The 21,919-nt window shown below is 42.2% G+C and overlaps 1 protein-coding gene across 1 annotated transcript; it reads left to right on the top strand.

Moving 5' to 3' along the window:
* The first annotated feature begins 1,975 nt into the window (after window positions 1-1,975).
* On the top strand, window positions 1,976-21,248 carry rpusd1 (RNA pseudouridine synthase domain containing 1). Its single transcript, XM_060901295.1, has 6 exons — window positions 1,976-2,177; window positions 2,671-2,863; window positions 3,723-3,846; window positions 4,385-4,487; window positions 18,595-18,696; window positions 20,787-21,248. The coding sequence occupies exons 2-6, from the start codon at window positions 2,682-2,684 to the stop codon at window positions 21,188-21,190; spliced, it is 915 nt and encodes a 304-aa protein (XP_060757278.1). The 5' UTR covers window positions 1,976-2,177; window positions 2,671-2,681; the 3' UTR covers window positions 21,191-21,248.
* Window positions 21,249-21,919: the final 671 nt, after the last annotated feature.

The raw sequence follows: 21,919 nt of genomic DNA on the forward strand, positions 1-21,919 counted from the left end.
CTCTCCTGCTGGACTTTTTTTCTTCTTTTCTCATATTTTTATATGTAAATAATTTAATTTATCGAGAAGTTTTCTCTATTTTTTATTCTCTGTTATCTGTAATGATGCTGCTGGAATTTTAATTTCCCTGAGGGAACCCTCCCAAAGGGATCAATAAAGTTCTATCTAATCTAAATCGTGCGCTCTGATTGGCACACGAGCGGTCTGGAATCCTACAATCCACTCCCCAGTTATGGATCTTTGGCAACTTGCTCGTTCACAACAACAACAAACATAGTTGCAATTTTTTGTCAACATTTATTTTCGCATTTCTCAGTATAATCGCATTAATTTTACAGCATGGATAGCGATAACGACAGTGTTCACAGCGAAAGTGAGTTTTACTACCCTGATGAAGACAAAATAAAAGAAAACATTTCAGGAGAAAGCCGAGTAGCAGGTTTGTTCTAAATATGGTTTCCTTTTCAGGCGCTCTCATTTTCTGTTAGAATTTGGTAAAGAAAAAAAAATAAATGTAGGCCTCGGCCAGTATTTTCAAGACCTTGGTCAAGGTATTTCACGATACGGACCTCCCAGCTGGTAAATAATATGTATTTTTTTTTTCCGCGGTCCGGTTTCCATCAAATCCTGCGCTCTGATTGGCTGGCGAGTGGGTCTGTATACTACAATATGGACCCCGGTTATGGACCTCTGCCGACTCGCTCGTTCACAATAACAACAAACATAGCAGCAATTTTTGTCAGCATTTATTTTCGCATTTCTCAGGAGAATAGCATTAATTTTACAGCATGGATAGCGATAACGACAGTCTTCACAGCAGAAGCAAGTTTTATTACCCTGAGGAAGAAGAAATAAAAGAAAACATTTCAGGAGAAAGCTAAAAACCTCTAACTATTGCGAACGCCAAGCAAAAACATGGCTGGATCCTGAATGACTCAGTTTTGTATAAATAGGGGACTACATAGGCGGCAAAATGTAGTTTTTTTCCTGCCATGGAAGTGCACTTGTTTACCGAGGAGGAAGCCATTTGCATTACAGCCATGAATGAGGATTCAAAATGGTGGCTTGGCTCGGTTTTCCCTCTCGGGCGCTCTCGTTTTCTGTTAGAATTTGGTCAAGAAGAAAAAAATAAATATATTATTTACCAGCTTAAGGTCGGTCTATATGGGGAAATACCGTGACCTCAGCCCAGAGGGCCTCGGTCAGTACTTTCAAGACCTCGGTCATGGTATTTCATGATACGGACCCCCCAGCTGGTAAATAACATATATTTCTTTTCCCAACTTTACCCACATTCCTGACACATCTTTATAGCGGGCAGCACGGTGGTGTAGTGGTTAGCACTGTTGCCTCACAGCAAGAAGGTCCGGGTTCGAGCCCCGTGGCCGGCGAGGGCCTTTCTGTGCGGAGTTTGCATGTTCTCCCCGTGTCTGCGTGGGTTTCCTCCGGGTGCTCCGGTTTCCCCCACAGTCCAAAGACATGCAGGTTAGGTTAACTGGTGACTCTAAATTGACCGTAGGTGTGAATGTGAGTGTGAATGGTTGTCTGTGTCTATGTGTCAACCCTGTGATGACCTGGCGACTTGTCCAGGGTGTACCCCGCCTTTCGCCCGTAGTCAGCTGGGATAGGCTCCAGCTTGCCTGCGACCCTGTAGAACAGGATAAAGCGGCTAGAGATAATGAGATGAGATGAGATCTTTATAGCGCTCCCCTTCACTGTTATTGTTTTTTCCAGTTCAGTCTCTGATCTCTTTTTTACGACGATAATTTTTTCATTTTCTCTCTTAAACAGTATACGTATATTTCTTCTTCCATGTCCTTCTAATTTTTTCTCACCAACTACATAAAGAACTTGTCCAATTTTGTGGAGCTTCCGGTAGTCTAAATGACAGTTCCGCTCCGCGTTGGGAGTGGTAAGATGGCGGCAAGCTGACGTCACTCTGACGAGCCAATGAGCTTTCCAGATTTTATTTCGAGCTCGGTGCGCATGACAAACAACTCCGGGTTCCACACATGCTCAATTTTATAAGCTGATATATCATTTTAAAATTTTAATTCCATTCATAGCTAGGTTTTTTTTAATTAAAATCCACATTTATTTCCCACCATGTACCTTCCAGAATATTCCGTTGGTCGTTGAGGAATAAAAGGTTAAGCGCACGTGCATCCAAATATGAGGTCAGTGTTGGTTGAGCTGGAACCAAATAAGAGTTTCACAAGTGTTCACTGTTTTGTGACATTTGATAGATAGATAGATAGATAGATAGATAGATAGATAGATAGATAGATGTTTTCAGAGATTTGATCAACATATTTGAAGTTATCCTCCTAGTGGATACCGAGTTTGTAACCTGAACATGTGAGCTGAATCTAAAATGGCGGAACACATGACTGTGGAAGAATACAGCAGGAAGAAACTCTCTGATGATGTGACAGTACAAATAATTTTTATATTCAGCAATGCAAATAGTCATATAAGAAAATCAGAATGCATTTTCTGTCATTTTCCTACAGTATATCCACAATCATGCCCTGTCTTTTATTTCTCACCAACTTGTCATTTGCCACTTTATCCACTATCATTTTATTAACAGGTTGTGTGTTCAGTGACCCAAGTTGTAAAGAAACCTAACAAGATGATTTTGTTTTTTATTATTATCTTAATAAAAAGATTTAGGAGGCATGGAGCCGGCGAGCGTGGAGAACCTGTGTGTGTTGTACCACAGTGCTGATTACCTGGTGCTCAATAAACACTGGGACATTCGTATCGACAGCAAGCTGTGGAGTGAAACGCACACAGTGCAGAAACAACTGAACCGTCGTTTCCCTCAGCTCGCCGACCCTCAAACACACTACGGCTTCAGGTAAACACATATCAACCTGCACAAGCATAGATTCATGCTGCAGCTTTGCTATAGTGACCTGTGCATCCATGCATAGTGTTTATCTGTCAGCTGGAGCCTATCTTAGCTGACTTATACCCCTTTTCCACCAAATCAGTTCCAGGGCTGGTACGGGGCCAGTGCTGGTTCACAACTCGTTCAACTTGCGAGCCAGCTGAGAACCAGTTTGCTTTTCCATAGCTCGTGGTGCTAAGGGGAGCCACTTCATTACGTCGCTGCATTTGTATAAACCTTGGCGCGAATATCGAAGCAGCAACAACAATAATAATGGATGACTTCGTGTTTGCACAGCTGCTGCTTCTTGTCGCTTAAAAATGGTGACCTTTTGCGGTCTTGCGATTGTTGTTGGTCTTAACAACTCCGCCCCTGCCGACGTAAGCAGTTCTTTCCTCTGGCCCAGCAAAGAGCTGGTGCTAGCCTGGAACCGATTTTTCTGGCCCCAGAGCCAGTTCTTTGTCAGTGGAAACAGAAAACCCGGTTCCAAACTAAGCACTGGCCCCGAACCAGCCCTGGAACTGCTTTGGTGGAAAAGGGGCATTAGTGCGAGGTGCAGGGTCCACCCTGGACAGAACACAAAGATGAATGATCATTCACTCTATGGGCAGTTTAGAGTAGAGGAGCCAATTGACCTAATCCACATGTCTTTGGACTGTTGGCGGAAACCCACGCAGGTGCAGGGTCTCACGGAAAGGCCCCAGTCGGCTGCCAGGTTTGAACCCAGAACCTTCTTGCCGTGAGGTGACAATTCTAACCACCGGGCATGTTGTGGAATTGTGTTTTCAAGGAGCCACTACAGAGTTTGACTTGGTTCTCTCTGCAGGTTCTGTCATCAGTTGGACTTTTCCACCAGCGGTGCACTGTGTGTGGCGCTGAATAAAGCAGCAGCTGGACGAGCGTATCGCTGTTTCAAAGACAGGACAGTCACCAAGACTTATCTTGCTCTGGTACTCTCACATACACGTCTCACCTGGTACAAACTGGCCTGTCTTCATTAAAATCTTTTACTTTTCATCAGTTTCACTTTTTGCAAGTAGAGTACGAGAAAGAGTTCTATAAGTAACGATAAAAATTCAAGTTGATAATCACGGGAATCTCGAACGAAAATATAGGTCATGGGGTTTTGCGTCAACATTTGTAAATGCGGCCTGGAACATGTAGATCGTTCTTCGTTAGTCCTTCATTTTGCACCATATTTTTGTTTCCAAGACTTAAAAGAAAGTGCAGACTGGCTATTCAAATTTGTTTGGATGCCATCAGATAATTTTCACTGTCACAGCAGGCCAAACTGGATTCATTTTGGTCGTCTGCATTTCAGTGTTCATTTTCTTTCAGCATATGAGATCTAAACTTCCATTCAGTCTGACCGAGTGGAATTCGAAAATGAATTAAAAGACAGTCTTGAATTGACTAAAGGTCAAACGTGTGCCTTCAGTCACCTTGAAGTGCGTCACCATCAGTCATAAACATATGTTTCCTGTGCAGGTTCGAGGCACTGTAGCTGATAGCAGAATGACGCTGGACGCTGCTATCGGTGAAAACACCACCGAGGGAAAAACGCACATGATGTGTGTGGAAGGAACAGAAGGTCAGAATCACGAGGCTCTCACGTGCACTTCTACACTCTAATTAAGCCAGTGTTAAAACGCAGCGCTGTTGAATTCTCAAATCTGATTGGCCAGTAGGTGCCGATTCATTTTCTATAATAGTAGCTCTGATGTTCGTACTGGCGGTAACAGCTTTATGTTCAATGTTATTGTTTTGAGAGTAACTACTCATTCAGAGGGTGCATTTTGGTATCTGTGCATGCCGTCACATCATTGATATACAGTGGTGCTTGAAAGTTTGTGAACTCTTTAGAATTTTCTATATTTCTGCATAAATATGACCTAAAACAACATCAGATTTTCACACAAGTCCTAAAAGTAGATAAAGGAGAACCCAATTAAACAAATGAGACAAAAATATTTCACTTGGTCATTTATTTATTGAGGAAAATGATCCAATATTACATATGTGAGTGGCAAAAGTATGTGAACCTCGAGGATTAGCAGTTAATTTGAAGGTGAAATTAGAGTCAGGTGTTTTCAATCAATGGGATGACAATCAGGTGTGAGTGGGCACCCTGTTTTATTTAAAGAACAGGGATCTATCAAAGTCTGATCTTCACAACACATGTTTGTGGAAGTGTATCATGGCATGAACAAAGGAGATTTCTGAGGACCTCAGAAAAAGCATTGTTGGTGCTCATCAGGCTGGAAAACGCTACAAAACCATCTCTAAAGAGTTTGGACTCCACCAATCCACAGTCAGACAGATTGTGTACAAATGGAGGAAATTCAAGACCATTGTTACCCTCCCCGGGAGTGGTCGACCAACAAAGATCACTCCAAGAGCAAGGAGTGTAATAGTCAGCAAGGTCACAAAGGACCCCAGGGTAACTTCTAAGCAACTGAAGGCCTCTCTCACATTGGCTAATGTTAATGTTCATGAGTCCACCATCAGGAGAACACTGAACAACAATGGTGTGCATGGCAAGGTTGCAAGGAGAAAGCCACTGCTCTCCAAAAAGAACATTGCTGCTCATCTGCACTTTGCTAAAGACCATGTGAACAAGCCAGAAGGCTTTTGGAAAAATGTTTTGTGGATGGATGAGACCAAAATAGAACTTTCTGGTTTAAATGAGAAGCGTTATGTTTGGAGAAAGGAAAACACTGCATTCCAACATAAGAACCTTATCCCATCTGTGAAACATGGTGGTGGTGGTATCATGGTTTGGGCCTGTTTTGCTGCATCTGGGCCAGGACGGCTTGCCATCACTGATGGAACAATGAATTCTGAATTATACCAGTGAATTCTAAAGGAAAATGTCAGGACATCTGTCCATGAACTGAGTCTCAAGAAAAGGTGGGTCATGCAGCAAGACAACGACCCTAAGCACACAAGTCGTTCTACCAAAGAATGGTTAAAGAAGAGTAAAGTTAATGTTTTGGAATGGCCAAGTCAAAGTCTTGACCTTAATCCAATGGAAATGTTGTGGAAGGACCTGAAGCGAGCAGTTCATGTGAGGAAACCCACCAACGTCCCAGAGTTGAAGCTGTTCTGTACGGAGGAATGGGCTAAAATTCCTCCAAGCCGGTGTGCAGGACTGATCAACAGTTACCGCAAACGTTTAGTTGCAGTTATTGCTGCACAAGGGGGTCACACCAGATACTGAAAGCAAAGGTTCACATACTTTTGCCACTCACAGATATGTAATATTGGATCATTTTCCTCAATAAATAAATGACCAAGTATAATATTTTTGTCTCATTTGTTTAACTGGGTTCTCTTCATCTACTTTTAGGACTTGTGTGAAAATCTGATGATGTTTTAGGTCATATTTATGCAGAAATATAGAAAATTCTAAAGGGTTCACAAACTTTCAAGCACCACCGTACCAGTCATAATCCAGGAAACTTATTTTATAGGTGAATTTGTTAAAAACAGTACCAGTGATGGTTGATCATGTGGATGAAAATAGCTGCTAGACAAGTGGCTCTGTTAAACTATTAAAGCCTTTCGATTTCATAAAATCGGTGAAATTTACACTACGTTCAGACTGCAACCTGAAACGACCCATATCCGATTTGTTGTGAAATCCGATTTTTTTTGTTAGGCCGTTCACATTACCAATTATATGAGACTTGTATGCGATCTCCAATATGAACGGAAAATGACCCAAAAGTGTCCTGCATGCGCAAATTGACACGTAATAAGCACATCTACGTAATACGTAAACAAAAAAAAAAAGCGCACTCTTCAAGTTTCCACCAAAGAGATGGGATTAGCCAATGCAGAATAGTGACGTTTGTCTCTTGTTGATGACGTGTAGGTCGCATGAATGTGACCTGTCCGGTCAGACTGCAGTTGCATGTGAAAATAACGGATATGCATCGGAATTAGGACCACATATCCAAGCGGCCTGGGTCGCATGTGAAAAAATCGGATCTGTGTTGTTCAGATTGTCAATAACAAATCGGATACAGGTCGCATATGGGCAAAAAAATCGGATATGGGTCGTTTCAGGGTGCAGTCTGAACGTAGTCTGTGTTCCCTCTGAAATTTGGTTATTGTGATATAGTAGAGGACCTGGGTTAGACATGCATGCACATCATTTAGGAGAGGATAAGTCAACTGTTATAGGCTTATTTGAACCCGAGCAACAACTTGGGACGTGTGCCAAAATCGCTATCCGGGGCGAACAGGCCGAAAATGACCAATCCAAAATGGCTACCGGTAGCCGGATTGAAAATATCAGTTTTTGAACCACTCACCACAGAAGTATGTCCATTACCTCATTTTATGGGTTTCTGAGTATGGGGAATCCATTAGTGACATTTTCATGATTGAAGAAAAAGGGAACAAGCTATGGTCAAGGGCACAGTCAAAAGAAAACACCAAAAATTGGCCAAAATTGCAGTTTCACAGAAAACATGAGAAAAACAGAATAACCCTGGCTCAAACATGAAATCATGGAATTGGGAGACCGATGCAGTGTTTTCCCCAGAAAAAAATTAAAGCCCTAAATTCTGGCATGATAATACACTGACAATTGAGCGGCAACGGCAAGACGCGAAACTAGGTTTTAGATACATGATTATAGGATAGATTTTACCAGTGTTTCAATGATTTCTGACCTAAATAGTATTAATGTATACATATTTGAAATTTCACCTTAAAAATTCAAAATGCAAGTTAAAGTGCATATCAGGGGTAAATTCAGGAGCGAGATCAGTGTAATTCTCCTGTTTTATATTAAACTTTGGTCAAATATCCGTCGCATTTTGTGCAATTTTTTTTACCTTGCGCAATACCAGAAAAATTCAGTTGAAATCAAGCCATTTGAGTTGAATTGGTCCGCCTCTGAAAAAACTTGGCATTTGGATTTCCCGGCAAACCTTGATTTTCATGACGTCGCGTGCGGGACGCCTCCTTCTGAATCGTACGTCAGCGCTGGTTTGTTTATGAGAAAACGACTTGGTGGTTTTCTGCAAATTTTTTCAACGTTATCGCGTAATTATTAAAATGGCTAACAGATGTAGCGTAGGAGGGTGTAGCAACACCAATCTTGATGGGATTAGTACTCATCGTTTTCCAAAAGACCGGACAATGAGAGAGAAATGGGAGCGCTTGGTCTACACAGGCTGTGCACTGAAACCGTGCAAAGCTCGCGCAGCCTGCTGGCGCTTCCGCAGGTAACGTCACGAATCTGGCTCCAGACTCCCTTGGGATTTTTCCAGACGCGTTTTATTTTATTTTTTTCTGCTGTAGACAGATGGCCTTGTGCAAAATTACCCTTCTGGATGAGTGTGTAAAGCAGACCTGGGCATTATCCGGCCCTTTGGTTCATTCTGACCGGCCCGCGTAAGGTTAATTAGAAATTACAAAATAAACGTATTTTCTAATTTTACCTCATGCATGGACTGAATGTGCATTGCTTTTATTTTGAAGTTGTGTTCAACAAAAACGCAATGCGCGCGACATGAACATGACATGAAATCCCACGAAACCTAATCCTGCGATAACTACTTCCGTAATTTGTCCAGACCAACCACAAACTTGTACGTCATCCTTCAAACGGTCCAGCCAATCACATAGTGTGATGTCACCAGCAGGCGCCGGAGCCCGAGCCGATCTGTAGATCTGATCCCTACACCAAATCGACGTTGCTGCGAGCAGGTCACAAGAAGACTTTAGCCCCCAAAATATCCGCAAAAAGAAGAAAGGTAGATGCCGAATGCAGGGCTTTCAACAAAACATGGACTGCGAAGTATTTATTTACCGAAGTCAGAGATAAAGCCGTGTGTTTAGTTTGCGGAGAGCAGATTGCCGTGTTCAAAGACTACAGTTTGAGTCGGCATTACCAAATGAGGTGATTAGACTACAAATGTGGGCGTCATTATTATAATATGATGTATCTTGCTTGATATTTGGAGTAGAAAGACAATATTGTAATGTCTTTATTGTGTTTTGGGTTGAATGTGACTGAAAAAAAAAAAGGTACAAACGTTCACATTTTGTTAACCATTGTTTTGGGAAATTTGATTGAATAAATGACATTTTTTGTAAGGCAACCTCGTTTTTTCCATACTCTCACCAGTCTTAGCAGCTTGTAAAAACAATATTTATTGCTTTATATAAAGAAATACAATTAATATTATGCAGAATTTAGTTCAGCCCTTTGGTCCGGCCCTCCACAAAATTTTCTGTTTCTCATGTGGCCCCATGGAAAAAATAATTGCCCACCCCTGGTGTAAAGGGACATACTTTCATATAAAAAACCCCGAAATTGGTCCCGAATATACAAGTTAAACTGTTTTGTTATAGATTACTGAGGTATATGATAGATTGAAAATCTACGGGGATCCCTTAATTATCTATGATCAAGTCGTGTTGTAACAAAAATGTGCATGAAAATATGAACAGCGGTTTGCTCCATCTTATGCAATCCAATGAAGAGAATCGATCATCATGACCGCCTGCTGATCACAAATGGCCCTTTTCCACTACCCTTTTTCAGCTCACTTCAGCCCGACACGGCTCGCGTTTCGACTACCTCAGAACAGCACGACTCAGCTCGCTTCAGCCCTGCTCAGCCCCCAAAACTCACACGGTTTTGGAGTGGGGCTGAAGCGAGCCAAACCGAGCCGAGTGGGGCTAGGGGCATGAGCAGACACTCCCCTGTGCACTGATTGGTGAGGAGGAGTGTCCTCACACGCCCACACACGCCCCGCGAGCACGCTGGGATCTGTAAACACCGTAAACCCGGAAGAAGAATTACGAGAATTTCTGAAGCCTTATGCGCCTCGCCTCATCTATACGCTCTTGCCAGTATCTGTTGGCGTTGTCGGTGACAACAAGCCACAGCACCAAGACCAGCAACACTAACGACTCCACGTTTATTGTTTACTATCCGGGTCGTGAGACTACCGCTTAAAAGGTCACTGATGTCACTGTTTGTGCCGCCTAACGACATCATGTGACGTCCACCCACTTTCGCTAACTCCACCCAATGTGTCCACCCACTTCCAGCCAGCACGGTTCAGCACAGTTGTAGTCGAAATGCAACTCCAACAGCCCCACTCAGCTCGACTCAGCCCAACTCAGCCGCGTTGGTAGTGGAAAAGCGGCAATAGGGATCTGAACCTAAGACCTGCCGCCTTAAAATAAGTTGCTGTATTACTAGAACTGTAATGATTTAGAATGTTTCTGATGCAATTACCGTAATATATGTATAACTAAGATAAACAGAAAAGAAAAGTAAGGCGACTGCATATTATAAAGTTTAAATTTTGGCACTTTATTAAATGGACTAGATTCAGATTAAAACATATTTAAAGGAAAAGAAAACTTAATCCATACATTTACGTTTGCAGAAAGATCATGTACTTATAAACACGTTCATGAAGAGAATTTGTTAATAAGTGTCAAATGTAGCATAATTTCGAGTAATAACGATAAGCGTATTTGGCAGTGCGATGTCACTGTGAGCCTTTAACAAAAGAATAATCCGGAGCCGCCTTTTGTTAAATGGATCCCAGTGACATCACACTGCCAAAAATGCTTATGATGATTATATGAAATTATGCTACATGAGACACATTTGGACAACTTCACTTTGTGAGAGTGTTTAGAAGTACATCATCTTTCTGCAAACCCAAACTAATGAATGAATGAATGAAGTTTTCTACTCCTTTAAAGCAGATTAATTCTCCTCGGCTTTTGCTTCGCCCAATGTTGGGCAGCGCTCTCGTAGTCCATCTCGCTGTCATCCATGCTGATGGGGATCAAATTGTCCAGCGAGTGCTTTTTGAGCCAGTCGCTGTGATCAAAATTGACGTTTTGGTTGTCGTGACAGTCGTCTGGTTTTGTGCGCCATCGCTCACGTGGGTTTGTTGACGTTTAGTCAACCGACCTTTGATCGAAGCCATAATGATAATAGACTAGGTCAGGGGTGGGCAATTATTTTTTCCATGGGGCCACATGAGAAACAGAAAATTTTGTGGAGGGCCGGACCAAAGGGCTGAACTAAATTCTGCATAATATTAATTGTATTTCTTTATATAAAGCAATAAATATCATTGTTTTTACAAGCTGCTAAGACTGGTGAGAGTATGGAAAAAACGAGGTTGCCTTACAAAAAATGTCATTTATTCAATCAAATTTCCCAAAACAATGGTTAACAAAATGTGAACGTTTGTACCTTTTTTCCAGTCACATTCAGCCCAAAACACAATAAAGACATCACAATATTGTCTTTCTACTCCAAATATCAAGCAAGATACATCATGTTATAATAATGATGCCCACATTTGTAGTCTAATCACCTCATTTGGTAATGCCGACTCAAATTGTAGTCTTTGAACACGGCAATCTGCTCTCTGCAAACTAAACACACGGCTTTATCTCTGACTTCAGTAAATAAATACTTCGCAGTCCATGTTTTGTTGAAAGCCCTGCATTCGGCATCTACCTTTCTTCTTTTTGCGGACATTTTGGGGGCTAAAGTCTTCTTGTGACCTGCTCGCAGCAACGTCGATTCGGTGTAGGTATCAGATCTACAGATCGGCTCGGGCTCCGGCGCCTGCTGGTGACGTCACACTATGTGATTGGCTGGACCGTTTGAAGGATGACGTACAAGTTTGTGGTTGGTCTGGACAAATTACAGAAGTAGTTATCGCGGGATTAGGTTTCGTGGGATTTCATGTCATGTTCATGTCGCACGCGTTGCGTTTTTGTTGAACACAACTTCAAAATAAAAGCAATGCACATTCAGTCCATGCATGAGGTAAAATTAGAAAATACGTTTATTTTGTAATTTCTAATTAACCTTACGCGGGCCGGTCAGAATGAACCAAAGGGCCGGATGCGGCCCGCGGGCCATAAAATGCCCAGGTCTGGACCAGGTCAAACTTTTGTGATTAAAATCAGTCGGCTTTGTCCGTCTGATAGGGGACAACATCGGCAGCCAACGAGATCGCTTATAACGAATCAGAAGATTCCGGGATGTCTGACGTTTTCTTTCGATGTTTTGATTGGACGGTTTGAACATGTGATCTTGGCATCGCCAACAGATTACAGTTTGTTTACATCATACCATGCGGATATATTATTTTGACAGAATCAATACAAACATTGGGGGAAAAAAAAAAGACCGCTTGTTTCACACATCAATATATCAATCAATATGTAAATGGATCTGTTATTTGCGTCCTTATGTATCTAGTTACTTGTGGGTAGGAAATTTAACGCATCGGCATAAATCGAAGCGTATCGGATTTTAACTAAAGTGACCAAGCGTGTCGGCAGGCAGAGCAAGCGTATCGCTTTGGGGAAAACCATGCTATGCACGTAATTTAAGAGAGTATAAGAAAAATGTAAAGTGAAAAATACAAAACAAAACTTATTACTTTAGTAAGCGGCGATATCTTGATATGTTTAACAGCCAACAATGCAACTTTTAACATCACATTATTACTATTTATGTGTCACATAAACCAGGGTCAGGAACACGAAGAGTAACACAATAATAATAATAATAATAATACCGTAAAACTGGCGGCCATCTTGGATTGGTAATTTTCAGCCTGTTTGCCCCGGATAGCGATTTTGGCACACATCCCAATGGCTCAAGTTAGCTTATAACAGTTGACTTATCCTCTTAAATTATGTGCAAACATGTCTAACCCATGGTCCTATGGAATCAATTTTGCGCCAAAATGTTCATACAATACTTTTGAAATATCAAACAAAAACGACAAATCAAAATACAAAAAAAAGTGTCAAATTTTTTAGACTGGCAAACAAATTATTCGTGTAATCGTGCAAAATATCAGTCTATTACTCTTCAGAAACCTTTTATTTTTGTTCCGCGTCTTTCTCAGTTTTGTTTGCGATTCCAGCTTTCTCGTTTGCGCTCCCTGACTTTTTGCTTGCAGTTTTGGCACAAACTTCACGTGTGGGTGGGCTGTCCAGGAATGCATTCCTATTGGCTAACTTGTGTTTGACTGACAGCTACACTCAGCCATTCCCTACTCGGATTCTGGCGGGCTGTTTGACGAGTGACCGATCCATTGATGGTAAACAAGGATCGAGTGGACTTCAGTGGCGACTATGATCTCATCTCATTATCTCTAGCCACTTTATCCTTTTCTAGAGGGTCGCAGGCAAGCCGGAGCCTATCCCAGCTGACTACGGGCGAAAGGCGGGGTACACCCTGGACAAGTCGCCAGGTCATCACAGGGCTGACACATAGACACAGACAACCATTCACACTCACATTCACACCTACGGTCAATTTAGAGTCACCAGTTAACCTAACCTGCATGCCTTTGGACTGTGGGGGAAACCGGAGCACCCGGAGGAAACCCACGCGGACACGGGGAGAACATGCAAACCCTGCACAGAAAGGCCCTCGCCGGCCACGGGGCTCGAACCCGGACCTTCTTGCTGTGAGGCGACAGCGCTATCCACTACACCACCGTGCCGCCCCGGCGACTATGATATTGAATTATTTCAACAAAGTGTAAGTGTGGGACAAATGTGTTGTATGTGTTGCAGTAGTGCACATTATGCAGGTGTTTCGTGGCAAGTCAAATGTTAGACTCTGCTCCACTACCCAATATAATAGCTGCCTTGCTAACGTTAAACACGCCTGCATAATGTGCACTACTGCAACACATACAACACATTTGTCCCGTACTTACACTTTGTTGAATTAATTCAATATCATAGTCGCCACTGAAGTCCACTCAATCCTTGTTTACCGTCAATGGATCGGTCACTCGTCAAACAGTCCGCCAGAATCCGAGTAGGGAATGGCTGAGCGTAGCTGTCAGTCAAACACAAGTTAGCCAATGGGAATGCATTCCTGGACAGCCCACCCACACGTGAAGTTTGTGCCAAAACTGCAAGCAATAAGTCAGGGAGCGCAAACGAGAAAGCTGGAATCGCAACCAAAACTAGACAGGGGCACTCTAACGAGTGCAAACCCCGCCTTTTCCCTATTAAAATACATTGGGTGAAAATTTCGAAGTTCTGCCATGACCTTGACCTTTGACCTCCAAAATTTAATGGTTTCCTTCCTGGGTGATTGGCAACACATGTACAAAATTTGGTCCAAATCGATCCATTGGTTCTTGAGATATCTTGCAGACACACAGACAGACAGACAGACAGACACACACACACACACACACACACACACACACACACAGACTGACGCAGGTGAAAATAATGACCCCTCCGACTACTGTCGGCGGGGTTAATAAATTACGTCAAACAAAACTGAGAAAGCCGCGGAACAAAAATAAAAGGTTTCTGAAGAGTAATAGACTGATATTTTGCACGAATACACAAATAATTTGTTTGCCAGTCTAAAAAAAATTGACTTTTTTGATTTGTCGTTTTTGTTTGATATTTCAAAAGTATTGTATGAACATTTTGGCACAAAATTGATTCCATATGGTCCTAGACTAAAATGTTTATTTCTGGAATATCTAAAAACATCAGACCATTCTGGAGCTGGGAAGTGATTTAATTTGAAGGGGATTCCTGAGCAAATAACATGTGTGTCAAGCAGACAGAGGAAGTCCGTGTGCACATGCGCAGGTTTACCTTCTTGTTTTGGGTTTTCCAGCAGCTGGCATCCATCGTGTTGTATTACTGCCATCTACAGGTTTACCTTTGATAGTGCACTGACAGTTCCATCATTCTGTCGCTAAACGAACAACTGATCACACCGAGGCGCTCGCTGACCGCCGATATTTATTAGTTTGGTCCTGCGTTTCCTTTCCTTCGTATATAACAATGTCTTTTCTTCTCACTTTCCGTTACTCTAGTCGGTCTTTCACGTTTCATTCGCGTCCTGCATTTCCCTCTCCTGTTTCAAATTTGTATCCCACAATGCCTTGCACGAACAGGGAAAGCCCACCATTGCCCCTTTTCCACCAAAGCAGTTCCAGGGCTGGTTCGGGGCCAGTGCTTAGTTTGGAACCGGGTTTTCTGTTTCCACTGACAAAGAACTGCCTCTGGGGCCAGAAAAACCGGTTCCAGGCTAGCACCAACTCTCTGCTGGGCCAGAGGAAAGAACCGCTTACGTCGGCGGGGGCGGAGTTGTTAAGACCAACAACAATCGCAAGACCGCAAAAGGTCACCATTTTTAAGCGACGAGAAGCAGCAGCTGTACAAACACAAAGTTATCCATTATTATGATTATTGTTGTTGTTGCTGCTGCTTCTTCCGTGTTGTTTTTGCTTCGATATTCACGCCAAGGTTTATGCAAACGTAGCGACGTAACTGAAGTATACAGCGATGTAACTGACGTATACAGCGACGTAATGACGTGGCTTCCCTTAGCACCGTGAGCTATGGAAAAGCAAACTGGTTCTCAGCTGGCTTGCAAGTTGAACGAGTTGTGAACCAGCACCAGCCCCGAACCAGCCCTGGAACTGATTTGGTGGAAAAGGGGTACATGTGATGCATGACGTCGTATCTTGAATTGGGTCACGGTGAAGCAGGCAAAAATAGCAGGGAATTTCATCCTTGCCAACTTTTCACAATTCTCATGGGGGAGAAAAGTATGTGAAAGACGTTTTCAATTGGACGAGGGTCTGATGCGCGGTTGAAACGATAAAAACAGTGGATCCCAATTAATTGCAAACCATTTGAAATTTATACAATTAAAGAGTTTTTGAATTGTCGATATTGTTCTATCAATTACTATAGGTTATGGGATTCAAGTATCAGGCTCAGAGTGAAAAATCTGAAATAATACTCGTCTTGAATTTTAATAGAATAACAATGAAAGGGAAGTCTTAAATCAGATTTTGAGCTGAAAATTCTCATGCCTGAATATTGTATACATACAGAGACCCACAGAAAATAACACAAGTGATGCTTTAGAAGAATATTTATCATTTCTTAAAATAGTCGCAGTGAATGAAAGTATTATTGGATTGCATCAAATGTGTTTTCCTTCTGTAAGCTCATGTAAAAATATAGAGAACTATAATATCATATAAAAATGAAATACAATTTTAATAAGATTTAACCAAAATAGTAACAACTCAGATAAATACTGCACTGTCTTAGTACTATTAAAATGCAACTCTCTCACTAAACACTTTCCAACAGAATTTTGAAAAAGCACTAGAAATCCTCTCGGAATGCATCCAAGGAATTTGCAAACTTTGAAAGTTCTCATCTCATTATCTCTAGCCGCTTTATCCTGTTCTACAGGATCGCAGGCAAGCTGGAGCCTATCCCAGCTGACTGTGGGCGAAAGGCGGGGTACACCCTGGACAAGTCGCCAGGTCATCACAGGGCTGACACATATGGCCCTTTTCCACTACCCTTTTTCAGCTCACTTCAGCCCGACACGGCTCGCGTTTCGACTACCAAAAACCAGCACGACTCAGCTCGCTTCAGCCCTGCTTAGCCCCTAAAACTCGCACCGTTTTGGAGTGGGGCTGGGGGCGTGAGCAGACACTCCCCTGTGCACTGATTGGTGAGGAGGAGTGTCCTCACATGCCCACACACGCCCCGTGAGCACGCTGGGATCTGTAAACACCGTAAACCCGGAAGAAGAATAATTACGAATTACGAGAATTATGAAGCCTTATGCGCCTCGCCTCATCTATACGCTCTTGCCAGTATCTGTTGGCGTTGTCGGTGACAACAAGCCACAGCACCAAGACCAGCAACACTAACGACTCCATGTCCTCCATGTTTATTGTTTACTATTCAGGTCGTGAGACTACCGCTTAAAAGATCACTGATGTCACTGTTTGCGCTGCTTAACGACATCACCTGACGTCCACCCACTTTCGCTAACTCCACCCAATGTGTGCACCCACTTCCAGCCAGCACGGTTCAGCGCAGTTGTAGTCGAAATGCAACTCCAACAGCCCCACTCAGCTCGACTCAGCCCAACTCAGCCGCGTTTGTAGTGGAAAAGCGGCATTAGACACAGACAACCATTCACACTCACATTCACACCTACGGTCAATTTAGAGTCACCAGTTAACCTAACCTGCATGTCTTTGGACTGTGGGGGAAACCGGAGCACCCGGAGGAAACCCACGCGGACACGGGGAGAACATGCAAACTCCGCACAGAAAGGCCCTCGCCGGCCACGGGGCTCGAACCCGGACCTTCTTGCTGTGAGGCGACAGCGCTAACCACTACACCACCATGCCACCCACTTTGAAAGTTTTCAAACAAAATGTAAAAATGGCACTATAAATACGACCATACTATCAAAATATACACTACCGTTCAAAAGTTTGGGGTCACTTTGAAATGTCCTTATTTTTGAAAGAAAAGCACTGTTCTTTTCAATGAAGATCACTTTAAACTAATCAGAAATCCACTCTATACATTGCTAATGTGCTAAATGACTATTCTAGCTGCAAATGTCTGGTTTTTGGTGCAATATCTCCATAGGTGTATAGAGGCCCATTTCCAGCAACTCTCACTCCAGTGTTCTAATGGTACAATGTGTTTGCTCATTGCCTCAGAAGGCTAATGGATGATTAGAAAACCCTTGTACAATCATGTTAGCACAGCTGAAAACAGCTGAGCTCTTTAGAGAAGCTATAAAACTGACCTTCCTTTGAGCAGATTGAGTTTCTGGAGCATCACATTTGTGGGGTCGATTAAATGCTCAAAATGGCCAGAAAAATGTCTCTACTATATTTTCTATTCATTTTACAACTTATGGTGGTAAATAAAAGTGTGACTTTTCATGGAAAACAAAATTGTCTGGGTGACCCCAAACTTTTGAATGGTAGTGTACTCCGCAAAGAAATTCACTCAAATGCAAAATACACTCACTCGTAATCTTTCACTTAAAACTTTCAAACATAAATTCAAAATAGCACTAAGACACGACCGCACTATTCAAATACGCTCGCCAAACAAATTCTCTGTCATGCAAAATTTCACTAAACAGTTTAGAAGTTCTACGGTTTGTTTCTGAAGTGGTACGGAAGACTAGTTTAATTTCACACTCAAATGCCGATTATATTCTGATTTAAGGTATCTTTAGCGTAAAATGTGTAACTGGCTGGCCGAACATTTGCTTATCCATGGAAATTCATTCTCCCATGCAGCCTGGTATCTGCATTTATATTTTTGCCGTGTGGTATTGGGTTTAGTGGCCGTGATGAATGACTGCTTGTAAAAAATGTCGGACAGCCTGGGTGAATCCTACGTTACGGAAGTGACTGGTGTTCTGTTCGTTGATCGGTTAAAAATCAGTTGACGTCAGCAGCGTTTCTCATACGATTCTGATTGGACATAATCGGGAGTATTTTTAACTTGGCGGTAGGGATTTCCCCAAACCGGGAGATTATCCAGTTTTTAACAAATACGATCGGGAGGCGGAGGCTAAAATCGGGAGGGTTGGCAAGTATGGAATTTAGGGCCACGTGGCCTTAAATTAATTAATTGTTCTATTTTGAAAAAAAAAAAAATTGGAAGTCTGTGATACGAATTCTGGAGCTTTCATTCCACTAAACAAAAATAACTGGGTGTCTGGGAAAATTGTTTTAATGACCTACACTTGAAAAATCTGAAAGGTAGCCTAGTTTTAATCTCAGTATAAATGAATATTTCATTGTTTCTCATTGTTTCTTCCTTGTTGGTGGTAGGATGTGAGAATCCCAAGCCCAGCCGGACATTATTAACCGTGTTAGAATACGGATCATATGACGGAGAGCCTGTTACTAAAGTTCTTCTGCAGCCTCTTACAGGTAAACATTATCATCATTTATATCATCTCATACAAGGAACGTAGAGCGACAGAGAAAGGATTAACCGAAGTAAAAGGAAAAGCCACATTAATACAGAGATGCCAATCACTACGATTCATGCGTAGTCACTACGTTTTTGACAGTAGCACTACGATGCTACGACCATCTATTCAGTTTATATGGGATTCATACGATTTTAGCATGGATGCGGTTCGAAACGCGTGAATCTATAAGGGTTCACGATATTTTGCCGGTGTTCGGTACATTTGAGGCCAGTTATCGCTTGATAATTCAATATTTTGACTGTATTTATGGTCAAAGTTTGCTTCGATGGGCGCCGCCATCTTTGTTGACAAGCGTTCTGCGCATGCGCGAATTAATTATCGATGCCGCGATGGAATGTCGAGCAGCCCGTGTCACTAGGTATTGAGGGGCTGTCGGGGTGTTGTAACCTCACAAACATGCTACGAAAGAAAAACTGTTGGAACTGAAACAGTCATCTTCTGAAGTAAATCGATCAGAACTGAATAAGTAATCTGACTTGATATTGATGAGATTAAAAGTGAAAGGAAGTTGATAAAACTTAAAAGTAATCAAAGTGACTTGACATTAATCATGGGAATAAAAAGGAAATAGACATGTTCCAGTACAACTATTTGAGTATTTGCTAATTGAGTGTTCCAGTATGTTATCTATAAATATTGATGGTATGTAATCTGCATTTGTGTAGTAAAGTTAAGAAAATAGTCACTGTTTGAAAGTTGATTGTATACAAATTACCAGAGAAGTCTTTGTGTGAATGTGGTGAGTTATGAGTATCACTCATGAGAAAATCATGAGTGATTGTGGTTTGGTTTTATTTTTCAGATAATTGAAAAAAAAAAAACAGCAAATCAACAATTTTCTCCCCCCAAAACCAACATGTCCCAGTTCATTTTAGTCACCTGTATTCACTCAGAACGGCCCTAAAAAAAGCACCAATTTCCAAAATTTTCTCAGGGGGCTTACGACGCCCCCCCGAACCCCCAGCTGGATTGGACTTGCTACGCGCCCCGCGGCCGCTCCGCTCGTATGCATGTGTCACTACCAGGGCTTCGAACCAGAATTTTTTTCCTATTGGTTCGTTCCGAACAGAAACGGAATTTTAACGTTTCCGGTTTTGGGTTCCACCATTAAATAGACGTTCCCGAACCGGTTAGAACAAGAAAATTTCGTTCCCGGAACGGTTAATTACGTTCCCTGTCAGCTGTTTAACAAATGGCTATAAAATTATGTCTCTGTCTCATCCAGCTTAAGCCAAATGTAGGCTAATTCTATTACAACCTTCATTAAATAAGACAAGAAATAATTCAAAACAATTATTATTTCAAATGTTGGCGATTTGGATTCTCAGTATGTCTTCCCATCTACACAAACAGAAAAAGTGCCAAAAATGAAAGATAATTCGTTTAGTGTGTTACCAAAGGCTAGTCAGGCCCTATGCATTGATAGGCTAACAGAGGTTAACGTCATTTAATGTTCGCGAGCCTCTCATTAACGTGGACAAATATATTGATATCGTGTTTGAAATTGACGTTTTTGAATAACGACAGACTGCAATATTTACCTCTTATTTAAGACGTGGAGACGTGATAGTAGTCCACCCTCCCGCTCTCTCCATTCAGTCAGCGAACGTCACACAGGAAGTGAACCCCAGCGGGTCATAGAAACTTGCGCAGGAGAAGAATGACTTTATTTGTAGGCTACGGAAACTTTGAGGAACGAAATAAAAACCGGTATTAACCGGTTACCATTATTTTTAATAAGCGTTTCTGTTCCGGAACATAAAAAATAATAAAGTTTCTGGTTTCGTTTCTGTTCCATGTGAAATAGAAAAAGTTCCCGGTTTTCGTTCCTTGAACCGGTTCAAAGCCCTGGTCACTACACAATGATTTCACAAAAGGTTGGCATCTCTGTTAATACAGTCGTGTGTGCTGGTGTTACGAAGAGAGAGATTTTAAAACCATGAGGTCACTTTTATTCTTTGTACTTTCTTTTAGGACATTTTTGAACGACTTTTCCTTTTAAACTAGCACATTTCCCCATTTTAGGACGCACCCATCAGCTCCGAGTGCACTGCAGCTCCATCAGTCACCCTATCGTAGGCGACTTCACTTACAGCCTCGGAACAGACGACGCTCCGTATCGCATGATGCTCCACGCCTACTTCCTCCGAATCCCTCTGGGGCCCGAGGTCATCGAGGTCACGACTTCCGATCCCTTCGTTTCCGAACTCGACCCCAAATGGACGCCAGAAACGAGTGTTCAAGATCTCCAGAGCTTAATGACTGAAATAATAACGAGAACGAAAGCAGAAGAGCGACAAAGGGAGGAGGAGAAGTTAGCGAGCGAAGAAGAGAAAAAGAGAAGGTGGAAGAAGAGCGCAGAGGAGAGCGAGGAGGAACGAGCGCAGTGTCAGCAGTGGCTCTCTGAATGGACTCTCAGTGACGAATGACTGTTTTTTATTGTAGGCTGTGAAATGAATTTTTATAATAAATGAATTGTTTACTCTATTATTGAGTAGTCTGGTTAACACCAGACCATATCACAAGTGAAATATGGTCTGGAATCCACCTATTGAATTTCTCGTAGGGGAGGTGTGGTTTACGAAGGTCAACGGCCGTTTATTGGACTTTGCGAATGTCTATCATTTGGCGTATACGTAGCCCATGGCCAATCATGGCAGTTGTACCCGGTGACGTAGTTAGAGCGACGAAGAAAGACTGAAACGCCAAACGCTGTTCTTTTTTTAAAACAAACTTTCGCTCTAAACTATTCAGAACAGTGTCTAAAGCTTGATCGAAAGTTTGGTTCATATCGCTCGCCGCCATGTTAAATGTGATCCGTAAACAGTCCCAAATAAACTACAAGCTTCCGTTTGTCGAGTAGTACGTGTCACCGTCTTTCCACCCCTCCCCACTCTCTGATTGGCTCCCTAACTCAGGCGAGCCTTTAGACCATAGTTTCCATGCTGTCTTTTCAGATCGGAACGATTGTGCAAAGCAGCATGGGATTTCCCAGGCTAATTGAGCAGCGTTTTAACGGTCAAAGAATGCTGGTCAGAGCAACACGTTGATGTTCAAGTCCCCAGCTGAGGACATGATCACAGTTAAACGGCTCACGAGAAAATAAAGACTTGAACAGATTCAAATCAAATTTTTTTTTTTTTTTTACATACGATGCT

Source organism: Neoarius graeffei, chromosome 20 (assembly GCF_027579695.1).
Source record: "Neoarius graeffei isolate fNeoGra1 chromosome 20, fNeoGra1.pri, whole genome shotgun sequence".
NCBI lineage: Eukaryota > Metazoa > Chordata > Actinopteri > Siluriformes > Ariidae > Neoarius > Neoarius graeffei.